Source organism: Salvelinus namaycush, chromosome 23 (assembly GCF_016432855.1).
Source record: "Salvelinus namaycush isolate Seneca chromosome 23, SaNama_1.0, whole genome shotgun sequence".
Classification (NCBI taxonomy): domain Eukaryota; kingdom Metazoa; phylum Chordata; class Actinopteri; order Salmoniformes; family Salmonidae; genus Salvelinus; species Salvelinus namaycush.
In genome coordinates this window covers 37,881,415-37,905,080 of record NC_052329.1, presented here as the reverse complement: position 1 = coordinate 37,905,080, position 23,666 = coordinate 37,881,415, and the positions used below count along the sequence as shown (strand labels likewise).

General features: G+C 49.4%; 1 protein-coding gene across 1 annotated transcript in view; it reads right to left on the bottom strand.

Annotated features, from left to right (window-relative positions):
* Positions 1-737: 737 nt before the first annotated feature.
* Positions 738-23,666, bottom strand: part of LOC120018669 (Down syndrome cell adhesion molecule-like protein 1 homolog) — a 139,415-nt gene continuing 116,486 nt past the window's right edge. Inside the window, exons 17-33 of the mRNA XM_038961868.1 lie at positions 23,291-23,531; positions 16,053-16,199; positions 15,294-15,449; positions 13,049-13,188; positions 10,751-10,904; positions 9,519-9,636; positions 9,118-9,281; positions 8,927-9,025; positions 6,670-6,858; positions 4,290-4,577; positions 3,780-3,935; positions 3,501-3,531; positions 3,159-3,277; positions 2,729-2,881; positions 2,108-2,302; positions 1,449-1,766; positions 738-1,246 (exon numbers count right to left, since the gene is read on the bottom strand). Coding sequence (XP_038817796.1) covers positions 738-1,246; positions 1,449-1,766; positions 2,108-2,302; positions 2,729-2,881; positions 3,159-3,277; positions 3,501-3,531; positions 3,780-3,935; positions 4,290-4,577; positions 6,670-6,858; positions 8,927-9,025; positions 9,118-9,281; positions 9,519-9,636; positions 10,751-10,904; positions 13,049-13,188; positions 15,294-15,449; positions 16,053-16,199; positions 23,291-23,531 — 3,177 coding nt within the window. The remainder of the gene's footprint in view (positions 1,247-1,448; positions 1,767-2,107; positions 2,303-2,728; positions 2,882-3,158; positions 3,278-3,500; positions 3,532-3,779; positions 3,936-4,289; positions 4,578-6,669; positions 6,859-8,926; positions 9,026-9,117; positions 9,282-9,518; positions 9,637-10,750; positions 10,905-13,048; positions 13,189-15,293; positions 15,450-16,052; positions 16,200-23,290; positions 23,532-23,666) is intronic.

The window sequence follows — 23,666 nt, the reverse complement described above, 5'->3', positions numbered from 1 at the left end:
TCCGTTTCCTGGTGTCCTATAAAAGAGTCATCAACACTCTATACCGTGTCATGAATTGCGTGAAAAAAATCCCCCAAGACTCCTCCAACATCGTCGTTGAAACCACAGTCTGTTACCTGTTTGTGTGAGTCCGTACCAGGATGGCTTTGGAGGGCCAGAGACAGACACCAAGGTTGTTGCTTTGTGCATAAGCACTTTCCGTGGCAATGCGCTCCTGTACGAACTCTGAACTCTCTGTTCAGAGACGTGAAAAGGAACACGTAAAACGGCCTAAAACATCTCGACAGGTTTATGTGAAACTAAATATATTGTTTTTTTTTTCCGTTTACCGTTCTGAATTCAAGACAAGAAGTGCACATAGAAAGTATTTTGTGCATAAGTTCTGATGTGTCTTAACAGATAATGAGAGAGAAAGAGAGAGAGAAAAAAAAAGTTTGAAAAAACAAATATTACAATTATGTTGCGTTTGGCAAGTTATTTCCAGGGAAGGTCAAATAAAAAAAATAGATAGAGAGAGGAAGAGAACGAGACAGAGAGAAACAGAGAGAGAGAAAAGGATAGACAGAGAAAACACAAACTGGCAGAAAGAAGACGAACTCCTGTGCTATAAAACCCCCAATCTGGCCCCTGCCTGGCGGCCCCTTTGGCCTGACAGTGCAGGCGCCAGCTGTGTGTACGTGTGTCTGTGTGGCCCCTAACCCTTCCCAAGGCTCCAACATCTACACCAGTTGCTCCAGCTACACCAATGTATACGATTTGGAGTAGGCTCCACCAGCCGCCTGCTTCTGTCTCTCTAGTCTGCCCAGGCCTGACGAGCTGCTCTCCAGCAGAGAGTCTCTGGAGTCTCCCCCCGTGGCTCCCCCGCTGGCCGAGGCGGTAGCGGCAGCAGCAGCGCTCTGGGCAGAGGAAGAGGAGGAACCGGGCATGGTGAGAGTCCTCTGAGACAGGGAGGTGGTGCTGGAACCACCAGACGGCCCTCCAGTCGCCCCTCCTACACCACTACCACCCCCTGATGCTCCCCCTGAGCCGCTGAGGCCGGTCAGGCCAGCGTGGCCCACAGTCAGAGCCTCCTGCTGCTTGGAGGAGTCCAGAGTCATGTGGCGGCCCTGGGTGTGGTACGCCCGCTGGGCCAGGCTGCGGATGGAGGCTTCGCGGGGCGGCACCACCGGGCACGGGTCATGCAGCTCCGACTGCTTCCTGAAGAAAGGGTCTGTCTTCATGTAGAGGGGAAGGTTACAGTAGTCACCTGGGATGAGGGAATGAAAGAGGATTTGACAAGCATCTTTATCATGCACATTTGTTATTTGTCAGAGTACCGGTATGTGTCTAAAGTACAACAATCAACCCTGCTCACCCTAACCATGCTTAGAGGCCTTTACATTACACCGACCTATAGGATCATTCTAATCAAGGGCAGGTCTCATACTCACTTTTGCCAGTCCACTCGCTCTTGTTGGCGCGGTGGGGGATGGGCACGGCCACGTTGGTAGGTCTGCCGCGGTCGTAGTCCTGGGGTTTGGGTGGCGAGGCGGTGAAGCGACACAGGCCCGTCTCGGACGGCGTGCTCATGGAGGTCATGCTGTCGGCGTTGTCGTTGGTTCCCGTGGTCATCTGGTCTGAGGAGCTGTCGGAGATGAAGCACTCGGTGATCTCAAACTTGGCGTGCTGCAGGTGCTCCTCAAGCTTGGCGTGTTCGTAGGCCCGCGCCAGCTCCTCATAGGTGGAGGACGCGCTCTCTGTGGACACCATGCTGTTACGCCCCTTATCTGATGACAAAGAGAGGGAGAGCAGGAGAGAGCGACAGAGAGGGAGAGCGAGGGAGACAAAGGGCGAGCGAGAGCGGGAGAGCGTGACAGAGACAGAGAGAGCAACAGAGACAGAACGAGAGCGAGAGAGCGACAGAGAGGGAGAGAGAGAGAGTTGGTGTTGTACATGAAATGCGCCAATCTTACACCATCTCCTTGCACTACAGTGTGTGTGTATGTAGCCTATGTTTTGGGTGGCTCACTTGTGTCCTTCGCATATGTTTGTATGTATGTATGTGTCAATACTGTGTGTGTGTGTGTGTATATATCATGAGTGTGTGTGCAAGATATGCCAGGCTCACCCGTGTCCTGTGAGAGGCTGGCGCTGTAGCTGTCGCTCTCGGTGACGGTGATGCCATGCTGGGAGCCCACGGTGCGCCAGTCAGAGGTGAGGGTACGGGCGGGCGTGGACGACTGGCACTTGGTCAGGGTCCACTGGCTGGAGTAGCGGTTCCTCGTACTGTGGGCCGACTTCACGCTCTTCCTCGACACCGGGTCTACCGGGGGCGAGAGGGAGGGAGGAGATGGAAGAGAGGAGGAGGCGGGAGGAAGGTAGAAAGGAGGAGAGGTGGGAGGAAGGTAGGAAGGAGGAGAGGAAGGTAGGAGAGGTGGAGGAAGGAGGAGAGGTGGGAGGAAGGACAGGGGGAGAGGTGGGAGGAAGGGAGGAAGGAGGAGAGGTGGGAGGAAGGTAGAAAGGAGGAGAGGTGGGAGGAAGGTAGAAAGGAGGAGAGGTGGGAGGAAGGTAGGAAGGAGGAGAGGAAGGAAGGAGGAGAGGTGGGAGGAAGGAGGTGGGGGAGAGGGAGGAAGGAGGTGGGAGAAAGGGAGGAGGACACATGAGTCAGCAAGTTGAAGGCAATGATGGAAGGAATGGACAAGATAGAACAGAACTCTACGATGTAGGGCAGTTAGGGCTCTCCACTTACTGGTCCCTGGTCTGATGTCGGACATGTCAATCAGAGGGCCGGTGTTCTGGATGAGGGCGGGGTGATGCACAGACACGCCCGTACAGAAGCTCTGTGGATTCACGTTCTGGCTGAACTCTGTGTCCGTCACTGGGATGGTGGCTTTGTCTTCACCTAGCAGAGGGATTGACAGAAGCAACGATTATTCACGACTGATGATTCATACTCATTCATGAACTCAAATTTGCATTATAGTGTAGGTCGGAAATAGTAATAACATCCGTATCAGGTAGGCACTCATCAAAACACACACACACACACACACACACACACACACACACACACACACACACACACACACACACACACACACACACACACACACACACACACACACACACACACACACACACACACACACACACACACACACACACACACACACACACACCGATCTGTTTGATGCCCTCCTTGTCCTCGATGAGCAGCTGGACTCTGGGGATATCGATGTGGAGTCGGGGGCCCTGGGGGGGCCCCTTCACAGGGGTGTCAAAGCTCCGGTTATTCTTACTGCTCCAGGGACACAAGGCACACACACACACACACACACACACACACACACACACACACAGAGCGTAAATCCCCTTTTTCAGAAATAGGATTTATCTATCCGTCTTTTAAGACATTTACTGTATCGAGAGGAATGGTAACCAATGTTTTCTAAAATGTTAATTTCAGTGTGTTTGAATGTTTCCTTTGTAAACAGAGGAACAGCAGAGATAAGCTATATTACCTGATCAGCATCTCAGCCAGGCTTTTGGCATCTAGAGGGAACGTAAAGAGCAGGGCTTCAGTTATATGGAACACAATTAAGTCAGATCTTCCTTACGCTCTCTCCAAAATGTCCTCCCTCTCGCTCACCCCTCAGTCTCTTCTCCACACCTCTCCTTCGTTCTCTCACCCCAGATCCAGCTTTCTTCTCACCCCTCTCCTCTCTTTCGCTCCCTCCCTTACTCAACCCCATAGCTCTTCTCCACACCTCTCTCTTCCTCACCCCCTTTCCCTCCCTCACCTCTCAGTCGCTTCAGTCTCTTCTCTTTGCGTTTCTTGCGGATGATGAAGAGCAGGGCGACGACCAGAGTGACTAGGATGACGGGGCAGCCGATGGAGAAGAGCTTCTTGACGTCGTCGCCCTCCGGCCGCGCTGACTTGATGGGAGGGATGGTACCTGCTTAGAAAATATATCAGGTTATATGACAAGGTTATATGTCATTATATCAGGTTTTAAATACAGTACCAGTCAAAAGTTTGGACACACCTACTCACAATTATTATTATTTTTTTTACTATTTTCTACATTGTAGAATAACAGTGAAGACATCAAAACTGTGAAATAACACAGAATCATGTAGTAACCAAAAGTGTTACAAATCAAAATGTATTTTATATTTGAGATTCTTCAAAGTAGCCACCCTTTGCCTTGATGACAGCTTTGCACACTCTTGGCATTCTCCGACTCAGAGTCCGCGACACTAACCACTGGACCACACAGGCCAGAGCAATTAAACCAGCTTGTACTCACTGCCGTCGTAGTCCAGCGTGGCGAACTGAGAGCTCTGGTTCCCGCAGCCGGCGCTGTTACACGCCTTCATCTTCAGCTCGTACCAGGTGGCCTCGCGGAGCTCAGCCAGGAACACGTCGGCCGTGGCGTTGGTGCGCACGCTCTGCCACGCCCAGTTCCCCTTAGGTCTGAACTCCAGCAGCACGGCCGTGATGGGACAGCCACCGCTCGCCCAGCCCTGCAGGTTGAGCCGGGCGTGGGTAGAGTTGACGTGGGTGAACACCGGCTGTTCCTTATTGAACTGGGGCTCTGGAAGAGGCGGGGCAGGAAGGTGTTGGTTCTCACTTAACAGTTTTTAACAATATCTTCAAATATTGTGATATGGTAAGTGGGATTGAATTCTATGAATCTACCTCATTACCCCTCTCACAGCCATAACCGTCACCCCTCTCACAGCCATAACCGTCACCCCTCCCACAGCCATAACCGTCACCCCTCCCACAGCCATAACCGTCACCCCTCCCACAGCCATAACCGTCACCCCTCCCACAGCCATAACCGTCACCCCTCCCACAGCCATAACCGTCACCCCTCTCACAGCCATAACCGTCACCCCTCCCACAGCCATAACCGTCACCCCTCTCACAGCCATAACCGTCACCCCTCCCACAGCCATAACCGTCACCCCTCCCACAGCCATAACCGTCACCCCTCCCACAGCCATAACCGTCACCCCTCCCACAGCCATAACCGTCACCCCTCCCACAGCCATAACCGTCACCCCTCCCACAGCCATAACCGTCACCCCTCCCACAGCCATAACCGTCACCCCTCCCACAGCCATAACCGTCACCCCTCCCACAGCCATAACCGTCACCCCTCTCACAGCCATAACCGTCACCCCTCTCACAGCCATAACCTTCACCCCTCTCACAGCTATAACCTTCAACCCTCTCACAGCCATAACCTTCACCCCTCTCACAGCCATAACCTTCACCCCTCTCACAGCCATAACCTTCACCCCTCTCACAGCTATAACCTTCACCCCTCTCACAGCTATAACCTTCACCCCGCTCACAGCTATAACCTTCACCCCGCTCACAGCTATAACCTTCACCCCGCTCACAGCTATAACCTTCACCCCGCTCACAGCTATAACCTTCACCCTTCTCACAGCTATAACCTTCACCCCTCTCACAGCCATAATCATTACCCCTCTCACAGGAGGTGAGGCTACCCTGCAGCTCCGTGGGCGAACCCACCCCCACCATCAAATGGACCAAAGACAGGTGAGACCCTAACCTCCTCAGCCCCTCCTCTCTGTCAGTCTACCCCGACACACTACCACCGTAACTACCTCCCTCCATCTCTGGATCCCCAACTCCACCATCCACTGGACCAGTGTTAAATCAGTGTTTACGTCAGCGTTCCCTCGCTCTCTCTCTCTACCTCTCTCTTTCTCGCTCTCTCTCTACCGCTCTCTTTCTCACTCTCTACCACTCTTTTTCTCGCTCTCTCTCTACCGCTCTCTTTCTCACTCTCTACCACTCTTTTTCTCGCTCTCTCTCTCTCTCTCTACCACTCTCTTTCTCGCTCTCTCTCTCCCTCCCTCCCTCTATCTATCTCAGTGAGGACATGGCCATCCCGGTGACTCTGGACGGTCAGAGGCTCATCAAGGCCAATGGCACACTGGTCCTGCGCTCGGTGAAAGCTGAGGATTCTGGGTACTACACGTGCACGGCCACCAACACGCTGGGCTTTGACAACATCATTGTCAGCCTGCTGGTGCAAGGTGAGCCCCAGCGCACTGGAATCCCCCTTTTTATTGGTTAACGCAAACCATTACCCCTCTCACAGCCATAACCGTTAACCCTCTCACAGCTATAACCGTTAACCCTCTCACAGCTATAACCGTTACCCCTCTCACAGCTATAACCGTTACCCCTCTCACAGCCAGAACCGTTACCCCTCTCACAACCGTTACCCCTCTCACAACCGTTACCCCTCTCACAACCGTTACCCCTCTCACAACCGTTACCCCTCTCACAACCGTTACCCCTCTCACAACCGTTACCCCTCTCACAACCGTTACCCCTCTCACAACCGTTACCCCTCTCATAACCGTTACCCCTCTCATAACCGTTACCCCTCTCATAACCGTTACCCCTCTCATAACCGTTACCCCTCTCATAACCGTTACCCCTCTCACAGCCACAACCATTACCCCTCTCACAGCCATAACCATTACCCCTCTCACAGCCATAACCATTACCCCTCTCACAGCTATAAACATCTACTTTAGCTCCTCCCTCTCTGCCCCTCCTCGTCTCTCCTGTCGACTAAACCCTCCCATGTCCCTGTATCCCCCAATCCATCCTCTCCCTCTCCTCCTACCCCTCACCTCGTCCGTGGGTCTTAGCCTCGATGATTTCACTGATGCGTCCCGCTCCCACGCTGTTCTTGGCGGCCAGTTTGACCTTGTACCAGGTGCCACAGCGTAGGTTGTCCAGCTTGAAGGACCTCTCACTGGAACTGATGAACACATCCCTCCACCCCTCCATGTTGTCCACCGAGTACTGCAGCACGAAACCTGGGGAACACACACACACACACACACACACACACACACACGATAAGTGCACATTTTTCTTATTTTCAGATTGTTTTTTTTAACCTTCTGATAAAATAGAGAAAATTTGACAAAAATACATTACATGTAAACACTTGAACATTTAAACGCGCGTTCATTCAGCCAGGTTCAGATGTCATTGTGTCAGTACCGCTGGATAACACCAGAGGGGGATGGTGCGTCATACATCTCCTCCACTACCATAGATCCAGATGGATAAGGCTGCATTTATGACATGTTCTATGCCGCCATTACTTTCCCAGAAGCCCCCAGCTGGGTTTGGGAGGGCGCTGACCGGGCATATATGCAAATGAGAACACAATACGGCATCTGCAGTCATAATCAGCTGCCTTGGATTTATAGTCTGTTTATAACTCTCTCTTAGCTCTTTTCCCTTCTCTTGTGCTCTCGCTCTCTCTCTCGCTCTCTCCCTCCATCTCTGTCTGTCTTTCTCTCTCGCTGGCAGATGGCACAATAAAGGGTGGCATGCCAGATGGATTGACCTGTGTAGAAAGCCTACTGGCTTTTTAGTGTGCTTTTAGAGGTATTACTACTTTCCCAGACAAACAGTGGATAAAGCCAACCAGTCTCCCTCTCCATACCATCCCCAACTGAATGCATTCAACTGAAATGTGTCTTCCACGTTTAACCCCACCCCTCTGAATCAGATAGGTGCGGGGGGGCTGCCGTAATCGACATCCACGTCTTCAGCGCCCGGGGAACTGAGGAGTCTATGTCTACACTGTCATCAGTGGATCACATGGCACAGGGTGCCAGGATTAGTCGTAGGCTCCTATGAACATGGTAGCTACTGTCAGTCCCACAGACCACCTTATGGACAGAGACACACCAGACACAGGACATACAGACAGACATCCGGAGGGACAGACACACTTACAGAGAGAGATACACTAATACAAACACAGGCAAAGTGAATCAAAGACTGCCTGTTGAAAAGGTGTGTATACTGGGCTCTATGTTATGGCTGCTGTGAAGCCAATGCAATTGTCAAAACGCACGCTCCTTTGCAATTTCGACCTGTTCAATCCGCCATTCTATTTTCAAACCTAAGCGCTAGGATTGGTAATTTACCAGAGCCCACTGAACAAATATGTACACTGCAAATTGCACGAAAAAGTGAACACACACACCGCATGGTAGTCAGATAGTCAATGAGACAGCTCCCCTAACCGGGAACCAAAACAGAGTGGACAGCACGTCAATAAACAGATAGCATGGTACGCAAGCGAACAAAGCTTGCTTGCGCCGAGATGGGCAACTGTTTCTCTATCACTCGTTACTGTGGCCTATGCTATTTAATAAACTGTAGTATCAATCGACAATGGACTAGGATGATCAAATCCGCCGCCCCCAGACGATTTGGAGTTGGATGGCAATGCAAAGACCATCCATAACCTACAGAACATGAGACAAACGCACACACTATTATGCCACTGAGTGGACAAGCCCTTGGCAGGCCTACAACTTGTTTATTCATCCAAACCCAGCCCTGTCGCTCCACCGCCAGCTATTGCGCTCATAATAACGTCTGTGAAAATTACAAAAGTATTACTGACTCCCCTGGACCTAAAGCACTAGTGTCAACAGTTAGGTTTGTTAAAATAGAGCCCACTGAACTAATACGCACACTGAACACACACACACACACACACACACATCACGGTAGTCAGATAATCAACGAGACAGCTCCTTAACTAGGAACCAAAACAGTGGACCACCAGTCAATAAACAGATAGCACGGTATGCAAACTAACAAAGAGACAGAACGGAGAGATGGACAGAGGGCAAGCAGAGAGAGAGAGACAGAGGATGAATGGAAAGACTAAATGAGGGAGAGAGGAGAAGGACGGGGCACGTGGGACTGAATGATAGATATAGGGATGGAAAGAAAGAGAAATGCACAGAGGCGTTGGGCGAATCGCTGGAGAGAGGAGTGAGCTACATAAAACATATAAAAAAATAAAGCAAATGTAAACACATGCTCACTCAGAGCAAGACTGGTAAATACCTCTGATGGCGGATCCTCCGTTGTCCCCGGGGATCCAGGCCAGGGTGATAGAGGTGGAGGAGGTGGTGGAGACAGTCAGACGGGGCTGGTCTGGAGGAACTACAGGGGGACAGACACACATGGTCAGCGTACTACATCACAACTGGTCGACCAATAAAAAAAGAGGGTGATTCCAGTGCGCTGGGTCTCACCTTGCACCAGCAGGTTGACAATGATGGTGTCAAAGCCCAGCGTGTTGGTGGCCGTGCACGTGTAGTACCCAGAATCCTCAGCTTTCACAGAGCGCAGGACCAGTGTGCCATTGGCCATGATGAGCCTCTGACCGTCCAAAGTCACCGGGATGGCCGTGTCCTCACTGAGATAGAGGGAGGGAGGGAGAGAAAGAGAGAGAGAGCGAGAAAGAGAGAGGGAGAGAGAGAGAGCGAGAAAGAGAGAGGTAGAGAGAGCGAGGGAACGCTGACGTAAACACTGATTTAACACTGGTCCAGTGGATGGTGGAGTTGGGGATCCAGAGATGGAGTGAGGTAGTTACGGTGGTAGTGTGTCGGGGTAGACTGACAGAGAGGAGGGGCTGAGGAGGTTAGGGTCTCACCTGTCTTTGGTCCATTTGATGGTGGGGGTGGGTTCGCCCACGGAGCTGCAGGGTAGCCTCACCTCCTTCATCCAGGGAGTGGTCACTGTACCTCCGAACGATAGGATCTTAGCTGGGGCTGAGGGAGGGAGTGACACAAGTTGACAAAGAGTTGCTTTGAGAGGTAATAGGTCTGTTTTTCAAATTTTACTCAACAGTATGCTAATTCTTCATGGACTTTTTTCCATTTCATGTATTTTCATTTAATCAAACAAGGCGTACACTGTACAGTTTGAGGGAACAGGATCTCACACATTTCAGTGACAAAGGAAAGACGACATAAAAGAGGGAACATATCTAAATGAATGAATATGACTGATGGCTCCTTCAGCAAGGGCCTGTTCTCATTCACATGGAACCTTTTTGTGTTTGCATGTCTCATGTACGCACACGTCTCTCTCTCTCACTGTATTCTGCACTCTTGACGTCTTAATGCTAGTGCCCTTGTGCTGTGGCTGAATGCAGTATTGAGTGGGCCAGCCTGGAGCATACAGCCTTTTACTACTGCTGCTTATCAGCTGGCACAGAGAGACACCGTCACACACACACACACACACACGAGAAAGAGACTGGCTCTGTCACAGGAAGGGAGAGAAAAGGAGCGTGTACGTACCGAGAGTGCACTCTCTTACTCATTCGCTCCCCCTCTCTTCAATCCAAAGGCTATTGATTCAACTGCCCTCTTCATTTGCCCAGTCTGCCCCTCTACTGCTCTGTGTATTAACCAGGTCCGCCCCCGTCATCTCTCACCGTCCCTCCCTCCCTCCCCTCCTCCCCCATCCAGGGCAGGCCAGCTCATCTGACCAGTGCCCTGTAGGTCTTCGTATCCTCATTAAGAACACCGGCCTCTGTCAAACAACCTGCTCTCTATCAAATCAGGAGAGGATGGACAGGAGTTATAGAAAGAGGAGAGAGGAAAAAGTGGGAGAGAGAGAGATAGAGAAGAGAAGAGAGGGAGAGAGCGAGAAAGGGGAGAGGGAGAGATAAATAGAGAGAGGAGAGGGAGAGAAAAAAAGTAATCGAGGAGCGAGAGAAATCATGAAAAATAGAGAGAGAGAAAAGAAAGGGAAGAGGGGCAGGGACAAATCTGTGACGGAGGGATTGACGGAGGGGATTCTAAAAGCCAGAGGTTAACCAACCCTGTAACCCCTTAAAGCCATCCCCATGCCCCCTTCCCCCTGTGGAGGGCTCACCCTTCCCAGCAGGCTCCACAGTGACCTTGTCGCTGATGTTCCCCCGTCCGGCGGTGGTGACGGCGGCGGCCCAGATGAGGTACTGCTGTCCGCGGTTCAGGTGGGTGACCCGGTAGAACAGCAGCTCGGGGTTGGCCTCGTACTCACTGGGGGCCTGGGGGAGAAAACATCACACTGTCCACTCCCGCGCTGATCTAGAATCTGTTTTACCTTTAAGACCACAATGAACAAGATTATATGGACAGATCCTAGATCAGCACTCCTACTCTGAGATGGGCTCCAGACGCTATAAGAATGATGGAAAAGAGCAGACACTCTGCGCTACGCAATCAGGACAAGACAGCTACTACTACCGATAGACGCAGGGAGCTTGAGGTTGCCTCTGAAAAGCAGCACAGACAACGTGTTTCCCGGAACTTTTTCTCTGTTACATTATTTCCCTGCAGTCAAAATGCTAGAGTGTGTATATGAGTGTAGAGTTGATCCGGAGGAGGGATGGGAGACAGATGGGTGAGGGGAGAGAGCATGGGGAGCACACAGGCCCCCTCTGGGAGAGAGAGCGAGAGGGTCGAGGAAGTGAGGAGGAGACCGTGGGGAGTGCAGACGGTTAGACAAGAGCGAGGGAGGGAGACAACGGAGGACAGAACAATCAGTCAGCCAGAGATATCATGAACAATCAGACGGTCTAATGAGGGCTATCTCCTGCAGGCAACAGCAGAGGAGAGCACAAGGACTCTCTCTCTCTCACACACACACACACACACACACACACACACACACACACACACACACACACACACACACACACACACACACACACACACACACACACACACACACACACACACACACACACACACACACACACACACACACACACACACACACACTATTACACACAGCGGCTGATACACACAAACATGCATTACGCACACACACTGTGGCAGATATGACCTGGGGATGGATGCCAGGGCTCTGTGTAATTGCGGTGTGTTTAAGCCAGCCGTGTGTCTGCTGTCTAGACACATCCTCATCACTGTCAATACATACACACACCCATTCACCACGCCCATCAAACACCCCCCAGGTGCCCCAGCACCCAGGAAGAGCACCGCCTTCCCCTCCCATCAAGTGAGTCTGTGGCCCTCCAGCAGCTCAGCCTGTCACTGTGCTGCTAATCTCTACTCAGACTAGAGAGCGAGAGAGAGAAGAGCATATCTCCATACTCATACAGTATCACTATCAAACTGTTGTGGTGCAGAAAGGTTTATTCTGGGCACATTTATTCACGTGTTCATGTTGTTTTTCCACTGTTTCTCAACTGAACGCAGGCCTGTAGGGATCTACTGGGGTGGCTAGGTTCATCACAGCTTTCTTCTCTTCCCTCTGTTCCCCCTCTTTCTCCCTCCCCCCTCCCTGTCTCCCTTCCCTCTCCTTCTAGTGTGCTCTCTCGTACCTCTCCTTATCTTCCTAGAGGATGGATGGATGGATGGTGGGAGGGGAGGGGAGGAGTGTCAGAGTGTGTAACGGATATTAAAATATTCCTCCGGCGTGGAGATAGCGCTAATCCGGGGAGCGATAGAGGGAGATAATGAAAAGAGGAACAAAAGTACTCCCCGCGCGGCGTGTCTGACCCACCCTCCCCTCATCCCTCTCTCCAGTCGCACTCATTTACATAGTAATCATCCCTCACTCTGCGTGGGGGCCAGGAGAGAGAGAGAGAGAGAGAAGAGGAGTAGAGTGAGCATGTGTATGTCTGGAATGGGGTGCATTCATTTGGTGTAAAGGTACACATAATATCTGTGTGTGTGTATGTCTGTGTGAATTTGCTGGAAGAGGTGTTTTATGCATGCATTTCAGAACTTGCTGTATAGCTGTAAAAGAGAGAGAGAGAGAGTGTGCGTGTGAGTGTGCGTGTGTGTCTTTGCTGTCAGCTTGTTTCCTGCACTCGTTGATGAACAGATGAGGTTGTCCTGGCAACGTGATGAGACGCAGATATGCAAATGAAGCAGAAGGGTGAAGTTACACGCACACACACTGCGGTATGAGGACAGCTTATTTCACACTCATCCTGCTGATACTGCAGCATCAGACCACATGCATGCACGCACATGCACACACACACACACACACACACACACACACAGGGATAGACACGAAAATACTTGTAGACAAACAAACACAAACACATTCAGAGGAGAGTGTATTATAATTTGTGTCAAGAGACCCTCCAAGTGAGTAAGATGGACAAAACCCAATGACGGACAAAACCCCCATTCAACCCCTCTCCCAACTCACCGGTTGGCCTGATCCAGGGCTAGAGCAGTAGATGGTGTACTTGCGGATGATTCCATTGGGCTTGTGCGGGGGTAGCCAGGAAACCACCACACTGCTGGTGGATGAGGGCACAGCTTTGATGCCAGCCGGGGGGCCAGGGTCTGAGTCACAGAGAGAGAGAGAAGGAGATAGAGACCGTTACAGAGAGGAAAGGAAATGGGAAGAGACAAAGGATTGATGTCAAATGGACATCAACATAAAGAGCAATACTGTAACTGCTTGCTCCTTCACGGTGTGACGTGGAATATTCAGCTTGTTGTAAAACACTCAATTTGTCAGGGCATGGACTCTACAAGGGGTCGAAAGTGTGCTTCCCACAGTTGTCTCAAGTTGGCTGGACCATTCTTGATACACATGGGAAACTGTTGAGAGTTAAAAACCCAGCAGTATTTCAGTTTTTGACACACTTAAACCGGTGCGCCTGGCACCTACTACCATATCCCGTTCAAAAGGTACTTACATCTTTTGTCTTGCCCATTCACCCTCTGAATGGCACACATACACAATCCATGTCTCAGTTGTCTCAAGGCTTAAAAATCATTGTTTAACCCATCTCCTCCCCTTCCTCTACACTGATTGAAGTGGATTTAACAAGTGACATCAATAAGTGATCATGTCTTTCACCTGAATTCACCTGGTCAATCTGTCATGGAAAGAGAAGGTCTTAGGGATGTTTTACAGTTAGCAGGCTTTTTGCAGATTTGCTGGTCTCAGCCTGTAATTTTAAGAGGCTCACAAGACTAACAGAGACAGAGACAAGAGAGACAGAGAGAGAGAGAGAGACAGAGACAAGAGAGACAGAGAGACAGACAGAGAGAGAGACAGCGAGAGAGACAGCGAGAGAGAGAGAGAGACAGCGAGAGAGAGAGAGACAGCGAGAGAGAGAGAGACAGCGAGAGAGAGAGAGACAGCGAGAGAGAGAGAGAGACAGCGAGAGAGAGAGAGACAGCGAGAGAGAGAGAGACAGCGAGAGAGAGAGAGACAGAGAGAGAGACAGAGAGAGAGGCGTTTGCACAATTCTACTCCAATCACTACTCCATATGCTGGAGACAGACCCAGGTGCAGAGCTAGGGAGAGCGAGAAGAATGAAAAGAGGGAGAAGAGAGAGAATTCTCTTGGACGTATGTGAAGAGGGTGCCCCTGGACACACTGTCAACCCACATCAGACGTAGAGGAACACACACACAAACACACAGACACACACACAAAGCCAGTCTGAAGAACACATACACAGAGACAGTCACGGAGAGAATACAGAGGGTAAGAGGAAGATAGAGAACAGAGAGGGAGGGAGAGAGAGAGGAATAGAAGAAAGACCTCCTCTGAAATAAGACTTCTGAGAATCTCTCCTCTCCTCCGTCCCTCCTTCTCTCTGTTTCCAAACCCCGGCCCCCACCCCTGCTTTGCCCCAGGGAGGAGAGGATGTAATCCACAGCCCACCAGTGTAAGCACAAAATTAATTATCTCTAAGCCACAAATAATTAATCTCTCTCCTTGTGCTGGGTGCTGAGCTGGACACACACATGTAGATGTATACACACACACACACACACACCCTTATGCCCTCCAAACACACACCCTTTGGCTTCTTAGTTCTCATTAGTACTAGTAATAGCACATCACAGCACAAAGAGGCATTAATCAGCAACCTCAGCTTCCTAAACCCGACATCAGCCCCCTGTCATCCATCCACCCCCCTCACACCCCACAAACTAACCCCAGCCCAGCCCCCTGTCATCCATCCATCCCCCTCACACCCCACAAACTAACCCCAGCCCAGCCCCCTGTCATCCATCCATCCCCCTCACACCCCACAAACTAACCCCAGCCCCCTGTCATCCATCCATCCTCCTCACACCCCACAAACTAACCCCAGCCCCCTGTCATCCATCCATCCATCCATCTACCCCCTCACACCCCACAAACTAACCCCAGCCCCCTGCCATCCATCCACCCCCTCACACCCCACAAACTAACCCCAGCCCAGCGTCCTGTCATCCATCCATCCATCCTGCCCCTCACACCCCACACACTGACCCCAGCCCCCTGCCATCCACCCCCCCCCCCCTCACACCCCACACACTAACCCCGGGTTCCCACACCTTATCTAGCATTAGGCCACACCCTCAAAACATGTTTTGTGTATGCATTCCTCTGAAAATGTTTGTGTGCGTGTGTGTGTGTGTGTGTGTGTGTGTGTACTCACGGTCCTCGCGGGTCTGAATGTACAGGACATTACTCCTGACCCCGTCCCCAGCCTGCGTGTAGGCCAGCACCTGCACACTGTAGTTAGTGAACTTCTCCAGCCCTCTCAGCTCCACCTGCTCACGAGTTGTCGTGATGTTCTGCATCTCGCCCCATTCTGACAGAGACAGAGGGATGGAGAGAGACGGAGGGATAGAGGGTAGCAGAGTGAAGAGTGTGTAGAGTTAGACAAAAGGACAAGGGGAAGAAGAGAGGACGAGCGGGGAAGGAGTTGGAAAATGAGGAAAGGATATGATCAGTCCTCAGGGTGTGTTTCCCAAACAGAAAACAATAAAAGCACAAAGATACAGACGGATAACTGGACACAGAATACGGCCCTTATACCGTATCGCTGCACGAGGAGTAGCTTTGAGGAGGTTCAGGTTTGTAGTATGATCAGCTAGTTTAGGGGTCCGTTGGCATTTGCTTGGAACATGTGTAGTAAGAGCGGCAGGCTGATGGTTGGGGTTGGTTTCAAGGATTCACAAAATACATGTTTTATTTCACCAGAAAAAAAAAGGAAGACCAGTAAATAAGGTCTGGTACATAAACCAGGTTAGGTAGCAGTCAGAGGTCAGGGCTGAGGGTTGAAAGGTTAAAGGTCAAACTGAGGTTGACTCAGGGCGGAGGGCTCAGAGGTCAGAGGCGTAGAAGTGATAGTTACTCTGCTCGTGGCCCTGTGCCCGTGCGTGCGGGTATGAAGGGCCCCCACAGCACCCACCTCCGTCGGGGAAGAGGGACCAGAAGACCACACGGTAACCCTTCAGCACGCCGTGCAGTGTCAGACGCGGGGGCTCCGCCCAGGTGATTACTGCCTCGTCGGATGTCACCGAGATGGCCCGCACAGTCTGGGGCGGCTGGCTGGGCACTGGGAAAAGGGGAGGGAGGGGAGGGGGGGGGGGAGATTATGATCAGGACCCATCAATATACTACACGTTGAACACAACAGCTAGCGCCGATTTCCCGGACACCAAGTAGTAAACCAACACATGTAAAAACACAACCCAAACCATAAATATCTAACATCAGATGAGTGATAAAATAAATTAAAGACACATCTGTCCTCTCTGATGTGAAGATGTTGGCGTAAAAAGGGTCCTCTGTCTCACTTCTCCCAGGTGCCCCTTCTATCTATCAGCTGCCATTGGCTCACTGACCAATGGGCTTTCACTGGGTGAATAACACCACCATTGAGGATGAACAGATCTGGACTTGTGAGAGAAAGAGAGGAACAGGATGATTGGATGAAGGCTGACTGAATGGAGAGAGAGAGAGAGAGAAAAAGAGGGAGAGAAATGAAAGAGGTGGAGTTGGCTTGCAACGATAAAGAAGCCGCAGCTGGTGTGGCGAGAGAGGGAGATGTGGAGGACGAAATGGGGGAGGAAGGGAGAGAGGGAGGGAGAGGGTAGAAGAGAAAATGAGGGGCTTGTGTTATTAGGTCTGAGGGTCCTTCTCCGCTCACAACCCCAGTGGACTCAACTCCAACAGCCATTAAGACGTTAAAGTTCCAGGCCTGACACAATCATAACCTGCTCCTTACCACTCGCAACGATCCAGACCTGACACCATCACAACCTACTACTATCAATTCACCTTGAATACAACACAAAGGAGGAGGGAGGAGCGAGGGAAGGGCGGAGGAATCACGAGAGACAGGGAGGCGAGAGAAAAACTGGGAGAGGAATAAGGAAGAACCAGGAAAACATCAAAACAGGCAAGAAGGGAGGGAAGTATGGAGAGACTAGAGTGAAAGATTGGGGGGGGGAAGATGTGAGGCAGCTTGTGAGGGAGTAGAGGCAGAGAGACAAATGAAAGGTGTTTTTTTTGGAGCGAGAGAGAGAGAGGGGAGGAGGAGAGGAGGGAACGCGGGCATAGGAGGAGAGGAAGAGGAAAAAGATGAAAAGAGGGAGCAGGGAGACAATGCGTTCAGCTGTGGATAATTACGGCAGGAAGCAAACAGAAAGAGAGAGACAAGCTAATTAGAATTATTTTTAGTATGCTTGTTGTTATCACTATTATCATAATGGCCATCAATATCACTGTCACCACGGAGACAGCCACTGGGAAAAGCAATGCTCTGGACCAACAGGGCTTCAGCCAACTGTGTGTGTGTGTGTGTGTGCGCGTTCTTGTGCGTGTGTGTATTCATAGAGTGTGTTTTCATATTTCATAGCAAGAGAAAAACATCAAGAGAGGGAGGAGGAATACACAGGAGAGTGTTGGAGAGACACCCCGGTAGAGATCACCCAGACACAGAGAGAGACAGAGAGAGAGAGAGGAGGAATACACAGGAGAGTGTTGGAGAGACACCCCGGTAGAGATCACCCAGACACAGAGAGAGACAGAGAGAGAGAGAGGAGGAATACACAGGAGAGTGTTGGAGAGACCACCGGTAGAGATCACACAGACAGACAGAGAGAGAGGAGGAATACACAGGAGTGTGTTGGAGAGACCACCGGTAGAGATCACACAGACAGACAGAGGGAGGAGGAATACACAGGAGAGAGTGTGGGAGAGACACCCCGCTAGAGATCACCCAGACAGACAGACACAGACAGGAGGAATACACAGGAGAGTGTGGGAGAGACACCCCGCTAGAGATCACCCAGACAGACAGACACAGACAGGAGGAATACACAGGAGAGAGTGGGAGAGACACCCCGCTAGAGATCACCCAGACAGACAGAGAGAGGGAGGAGGAATACACAGGAGAGTGTGGGAGAGACACCCCGCTAGAGATCACCCAGACAGACAGAGAGAGGGAGGAGGAATACACAGGAGAGTGTGGGAGAGACACCCCGCTAGAGATCACCCAGACAGACAGAGAGAGGGAGGAGGAATACACAGGAGAGTGTGGGAGAGACACCCCGCTAGAGATCACCCAGACAGACAGAGAGAGGGAGGAGGAATACACAGGAGAGTGTGGGAGAGACACCCCGCTAGAGATCACCCAGACAGAGAGAGAGAGAGAGGAGGAATACACAGGAGAGTGTGGGAGAGACACCCCACTAGAGATCACCCAGACACAGGGAGAGAGACCAAAGAGACCAAAGTTCTCAATTGGTACAAAATATATAGAGTAGTGCACACACTACAATTACTTAGGTTTAAAAATAAGCTCAACTGGACACCTTGATGATGCAGTGAATGAACTGAGAAAGCACGCAGGCATTCTAGGCTATTAAAAAACAAATTCAAATTTAAATACCTATTAAAATTGGGCTAAAACTAATTGAATGTGTCATTGAACCAATTGCACTTTATGGCAGCGAGGTGTGTGGTCAACTTGCAAAACAAGATTTCACCAAATGGGACAAACACTCCATTGAAACCCTGCATGCAGAGTTCTGTAAGGTTATCCTACATGTCCAGAGGAAAACTACAAACAGGAGAGGAATACACAGGAGAGTGTTGGAGAGACGCCCCGCTAGAGATCACCCAGACACAGAGAGAGAGAGAGGGATGGGGGGAGAGAGAGCGGGCAAACACAAGTATGTCCTGTGACTGTACCTCAAACCCAAATGTTTTCCTGGCCCACCTCGGACTTGAAAAGCCTCTATGACCAGGTCCACCTATACAAGGCAGCAGTGCCCACCTTCACCCGGACTCTACATCGCGCTCAGACGCAGCCCCAACACGTCACACAGGAGCAACAGATCAATAGACACCCCGCCCAGACCAGCAGAGGACCCACGCCGAGAGGACCTACATCCAGACCACAACACCACCAGCCACATACACACCCCCACCCCAACCAATCAACACCCCCCCAAGTCAACCATTCCCACACCCAATTTAGGCCCGCTCAGATCAGACCTATGCCCCTCCTGCCCACCCCATCCCCACAAAGAGGGCCTCAACATGGAAGTCACACATACGCCCAGGCCGTGAGCGGGCAAACAGGCCCAACCCCCACTCTTACACTAGCCCAAGCCAATGGCATGTACCAGATGCTCAGCAGGCTCTGCTCACACTTACTGGCCTGAGGCCAAACCACACAACATTGGTCACTTTATGGAACACAAAGCCTTCACTATCTCATCCTGGAATATCCAAGGCCTGAGGTCATCTGCCTTTGGCCTAAAGAGCAGGAACCTAGACTTCATCAAAGAAATCAGAAATACAGACATTGTCATCCTACAAGCAATCTGGTATAGAGGAGACGGACCCACTGGTTGCCCTCTTTGTTACAGAGAGCTGGCAGTCAAATCCACCAAACTACCAGGTGTGAAACAGGGAAGGGACTCAGGGGGTATGCAAATTTGGTATAGAGCAGACCGAACTCACTCCATTAAATTAATCAAAACAGGAACATTTTACATTTGGCTAGAAATTCAAAAGGAAATGATCTTAACAGAGAAAAATGTCCTCCTGTGTGCTACCTATAACCCCCACTAGAATCCCCATACTTTAATGAAGACAGCTTCTCTATCCTGGAGGGGTAAATCAATCATTTCAAGGCCCAGGGACATGTACTAGTCTGTGGCGACCTAAATGCCAGAACCGGACAAGAACCTGACACCCTCAGCACGCTGGGGGACAAACACCTGCCTGGAGGTGACAACATTCCCTCCCCAATATGCCCCCCTAGGCACAACTATGACAACATAACCAACATAAATGGGTCACAACTCCTACAGCTCTGCCGCACGCTGGGTATGTACATAGTCAGTGGTAGGCTTTGAGGGGACTCCTATGGTAGGTACACCTATAGCTCATCTCTTGGCAGTAGTACTGTATACTACTTTATCACTGACCTCAACACAGAGTCTCTCAGAGTGTTCAGTCAGCCCACTGACACCCCTATCAGATCACAGCAAAATCACAGTCTACTTGAACAGAGCAATACTCAATCATGAAGCATCAAAGCCAACGGAACTGAGTGATATTAAGAAATGCTATAGATGGAAGGAATGTAGTGTGGAAACCTACCAAAAACAATTATGCAACAACAAATTCAATCCATTTTAGACAACTTCCTGGACAAAATGTTCCACTGTAAGGTTGAAGATTTAAACTTGGCAGTAGAAAATCTTCACAGTATATTTGACCTCTTCCCTATCAAATCTAAAAATCTCAAATAGAAAACCGAAGAAAACGAACAACAATGACAAATGTTTTGATGAAGAATGCAAAAAAACTAAGAAAGAAATTGAGAAACCTGTCCAACCAAAACTATAGAGACCCGGAAAACCTGAGTCTACGCCTTCACTATGGTGAATCACGAAAACGATACAGAAATACACTACGGAAAAAGAAGGAACAGCACGTCAGAAATCAGCTCAATGTAATTGAAGAATCCATAGACTAACCACTTCTGGGAAAACAACACAAAGAATTATCTATCCAAAATGGAAATGTATGGGTAAACCACTTCTCCAATATTTTTGGCCCTCTAACAAAGAACAAACAGCAAAAATATATACATGATCAAATAGAAATCCTAGAATCAACTATTAAAGACTACTAGAACCCACTGGATTCTCCAATTACCTGGAATGAACTACAGACTAAATAAAAACCCTCCAACCCAAAAAGAGCTGTGGTGTTGATGGTATCTTCAATGAAATGTTCTAATATACAGACAACAAATTCCAATTGGCTATACTAAAACTGTTACATTATCATTAGCTCTTGCATTTTCCCTCAATATTTGTAACCAAAGGCATGATCACTCTAATCCACAAAAGTGGAGACAAATTTGATTTAATAACTACCGTGGGATATGTGTCAACAGCAACCTTGGGAAAATCCTCTGCATTATCATTAACAGCAGACTTGTACATTTCCTCAGTGAAAACAATGTACTGAGCAAATGTCAAATTGGCTTTTTACCAAATTATCGTACGACAGACCACGTATTCACCCTGCACACCCTAATTGACAAACAAACAAACCAAAACAAAGGCAAAGTCTTCTCATGCTTTGTTGATTTCAAAAAAGCTTTCGACTCAATTTGGCATTAGGGTCTGCTATACAAATTGATGGAAAGTGGTGTTGGGGGAAAAATATATGATATTATAAAATCCATGTACACAAACAAAAGTGTGCCGTTAAAATAAGCAAAAAACACACACATTTCTTCCCACAGGTCGTGGGGTGAGACAGGGATGCAGCTTAAGCCCCACCCTCTTCAACATATATATCAACGAATTGGCAAGGGCACTAGAAAAGTCTGCAGCACCCGGCCTCACCCTACTAGAATCTGAAGTCAAATGTCTACTGATGATCTGGTGCTTCTGTCACCAACCAAGGAGGGCCTACAGCAGCACCTATATCTTCTGCACAGATTCTGACAGACCTGGGCCCTGACAGTAAATCTAAGACCAAAATAATGGTGTTCCAAAAAAAGTCCAGTTGCTAGGACCACAAATACAAATTCCATCTAGACATCGTTGCCCTAGAGCACACAAAAAACTATACATACCTTGGCCTAAACATCAGCGCCACAGGTAACTTCCACAAAGCTGTGAACGATCTGAGAGACAAGGCAAGAAAGGCATTCTATGCCATCAAAAGGAACATAAAATTCGACATACCAATTAGGATCTGGCTAAAAATACTTGAATCAGTTATAGAACCAATTGCCCTTTATGGTTGTGAGGTATGGGGTATACTCACCAACCAAGAATTCACAAAATGGGACAAACACCAAATTGAGACTCAGCATGCAGAATTATGCAAAAATATCCTCCGTGTACAACACCAAATAATTCATGCAGAGCAGAATTAGGCCGATACCCGCTAATTATCAAAATCCAGAAAACAGCCGTTAAATTCTACAACCACCTAGAAGGAAGCGATTCCCAAACCTTCCATATCAAAAGCCATCACCTACAGAGAGATGAACCTGGAGAAGAGTCCCCTAAGCAAGCTGGTCCTGGGGCTCTGTTCACAAACACAAACAGACCCCACAGAGCCCCAGAACAGCAACACAATTAGACCCAATCAAATCATGAGAAAACAAAAAGAGAACTACTTGACACATTGGAAAGAATTTACAAAAAAAACATTTGGCTCTAAACAGAGAGTACACAGTGGCAGAATACCTGACCACTGTAACTGACCCAAACTTAAAGGAAAGCTTTGACTATGTACAGAGTCAGTGAGCATAGCCTTGTTATTGAGAAAGGCCGCCATAGCCTGTCTTCTCTTGAGAGTCAGGTCTGCCTATGTGCACACTGCCCACAAAACGAGGTGGAAACTGAGCTGCACTTCCTAACCTCCTACCAAATGTATGACCATATTAGAGTCACATATTTCCCTCAGATTACACAGATCCACAAAGAATTCAAAAACAAACCCGATTTTGATAAACTCCCATATTTATTGGGTGAAATACCACAGTGTGCCATCACAGCAGCAAGATTTGTGACCTGTTGCCACAAGAAAAGGTTGACCAGTGAAGAACAAACACCATTGTAAATACAACCCATATTTATGCTTATTTATGTTCCCCTTTGTACATCATTACAACACTGTATATATACATACTATGACATTTGTTAATGTCTTTATTCTTTTGGAACTTCTGTGAGTGTAATGTTTACTGTTGATTTTTATTGTTTATTATCTACTTCACTTGCTTTTGCATTGTTAACATATGTTTCCCATGCCAATAAAGCCCCTTGAATTGAACTGAATTGAGAGAGAGAGGTCAGAGATGAAGTAACAAGGGAGATATCTAAAAAATAATTGATCGCAAAGGAGAAAGAATCATTTGGGAATGTTCAAAGATGAGGTGAGGAGGGTGACAAAGGTAGAGGGATCAGGTATATTTGGCCCTCTAAGTCTGACTAGTATGAACCGTGTAAGAACTGGTCATTTGGACTATTTTTACTCAAACATGTCTACATTAGGGCTCCTGCTAAGAAAACACATTAGAACACCAATCAAGGATTGTGTGTGTGTGTGTGTGTGCATGCGTACATGTGTGTATGTTGGTTCCATTCCCCCTACCATCTTCCAGTGTGGTAGCGTTGATCTCAGAGCTGGACGGGCCTGTGCCGGCCCTGTTGAAGGCCTGGACCACCACTCCATATTGGGCAAACTTCTTCAGGTTGTCCAGGGTGTACACCTCACTGTCCCCTGTAGCCTTCATCTCCACGATACTGTACTGGCCGTTACTGCCAGGCCCGTTCTCACGGTAACCAATCTGGTAACCCCGGATCACCCCATTCTGAAGCTCCTTCCTGGGGGCCTAGAGGGAGAGAGGGAGAAGAGAGGGATGAGAGAATGAAAGAGGATAAAAATTGACATTGATAGAGTTCTGTGGCGTGAACAGATATGCGATTCTAGGTTTTAATTTCAGACTGGTCCTCGACCTGTAAAGAGC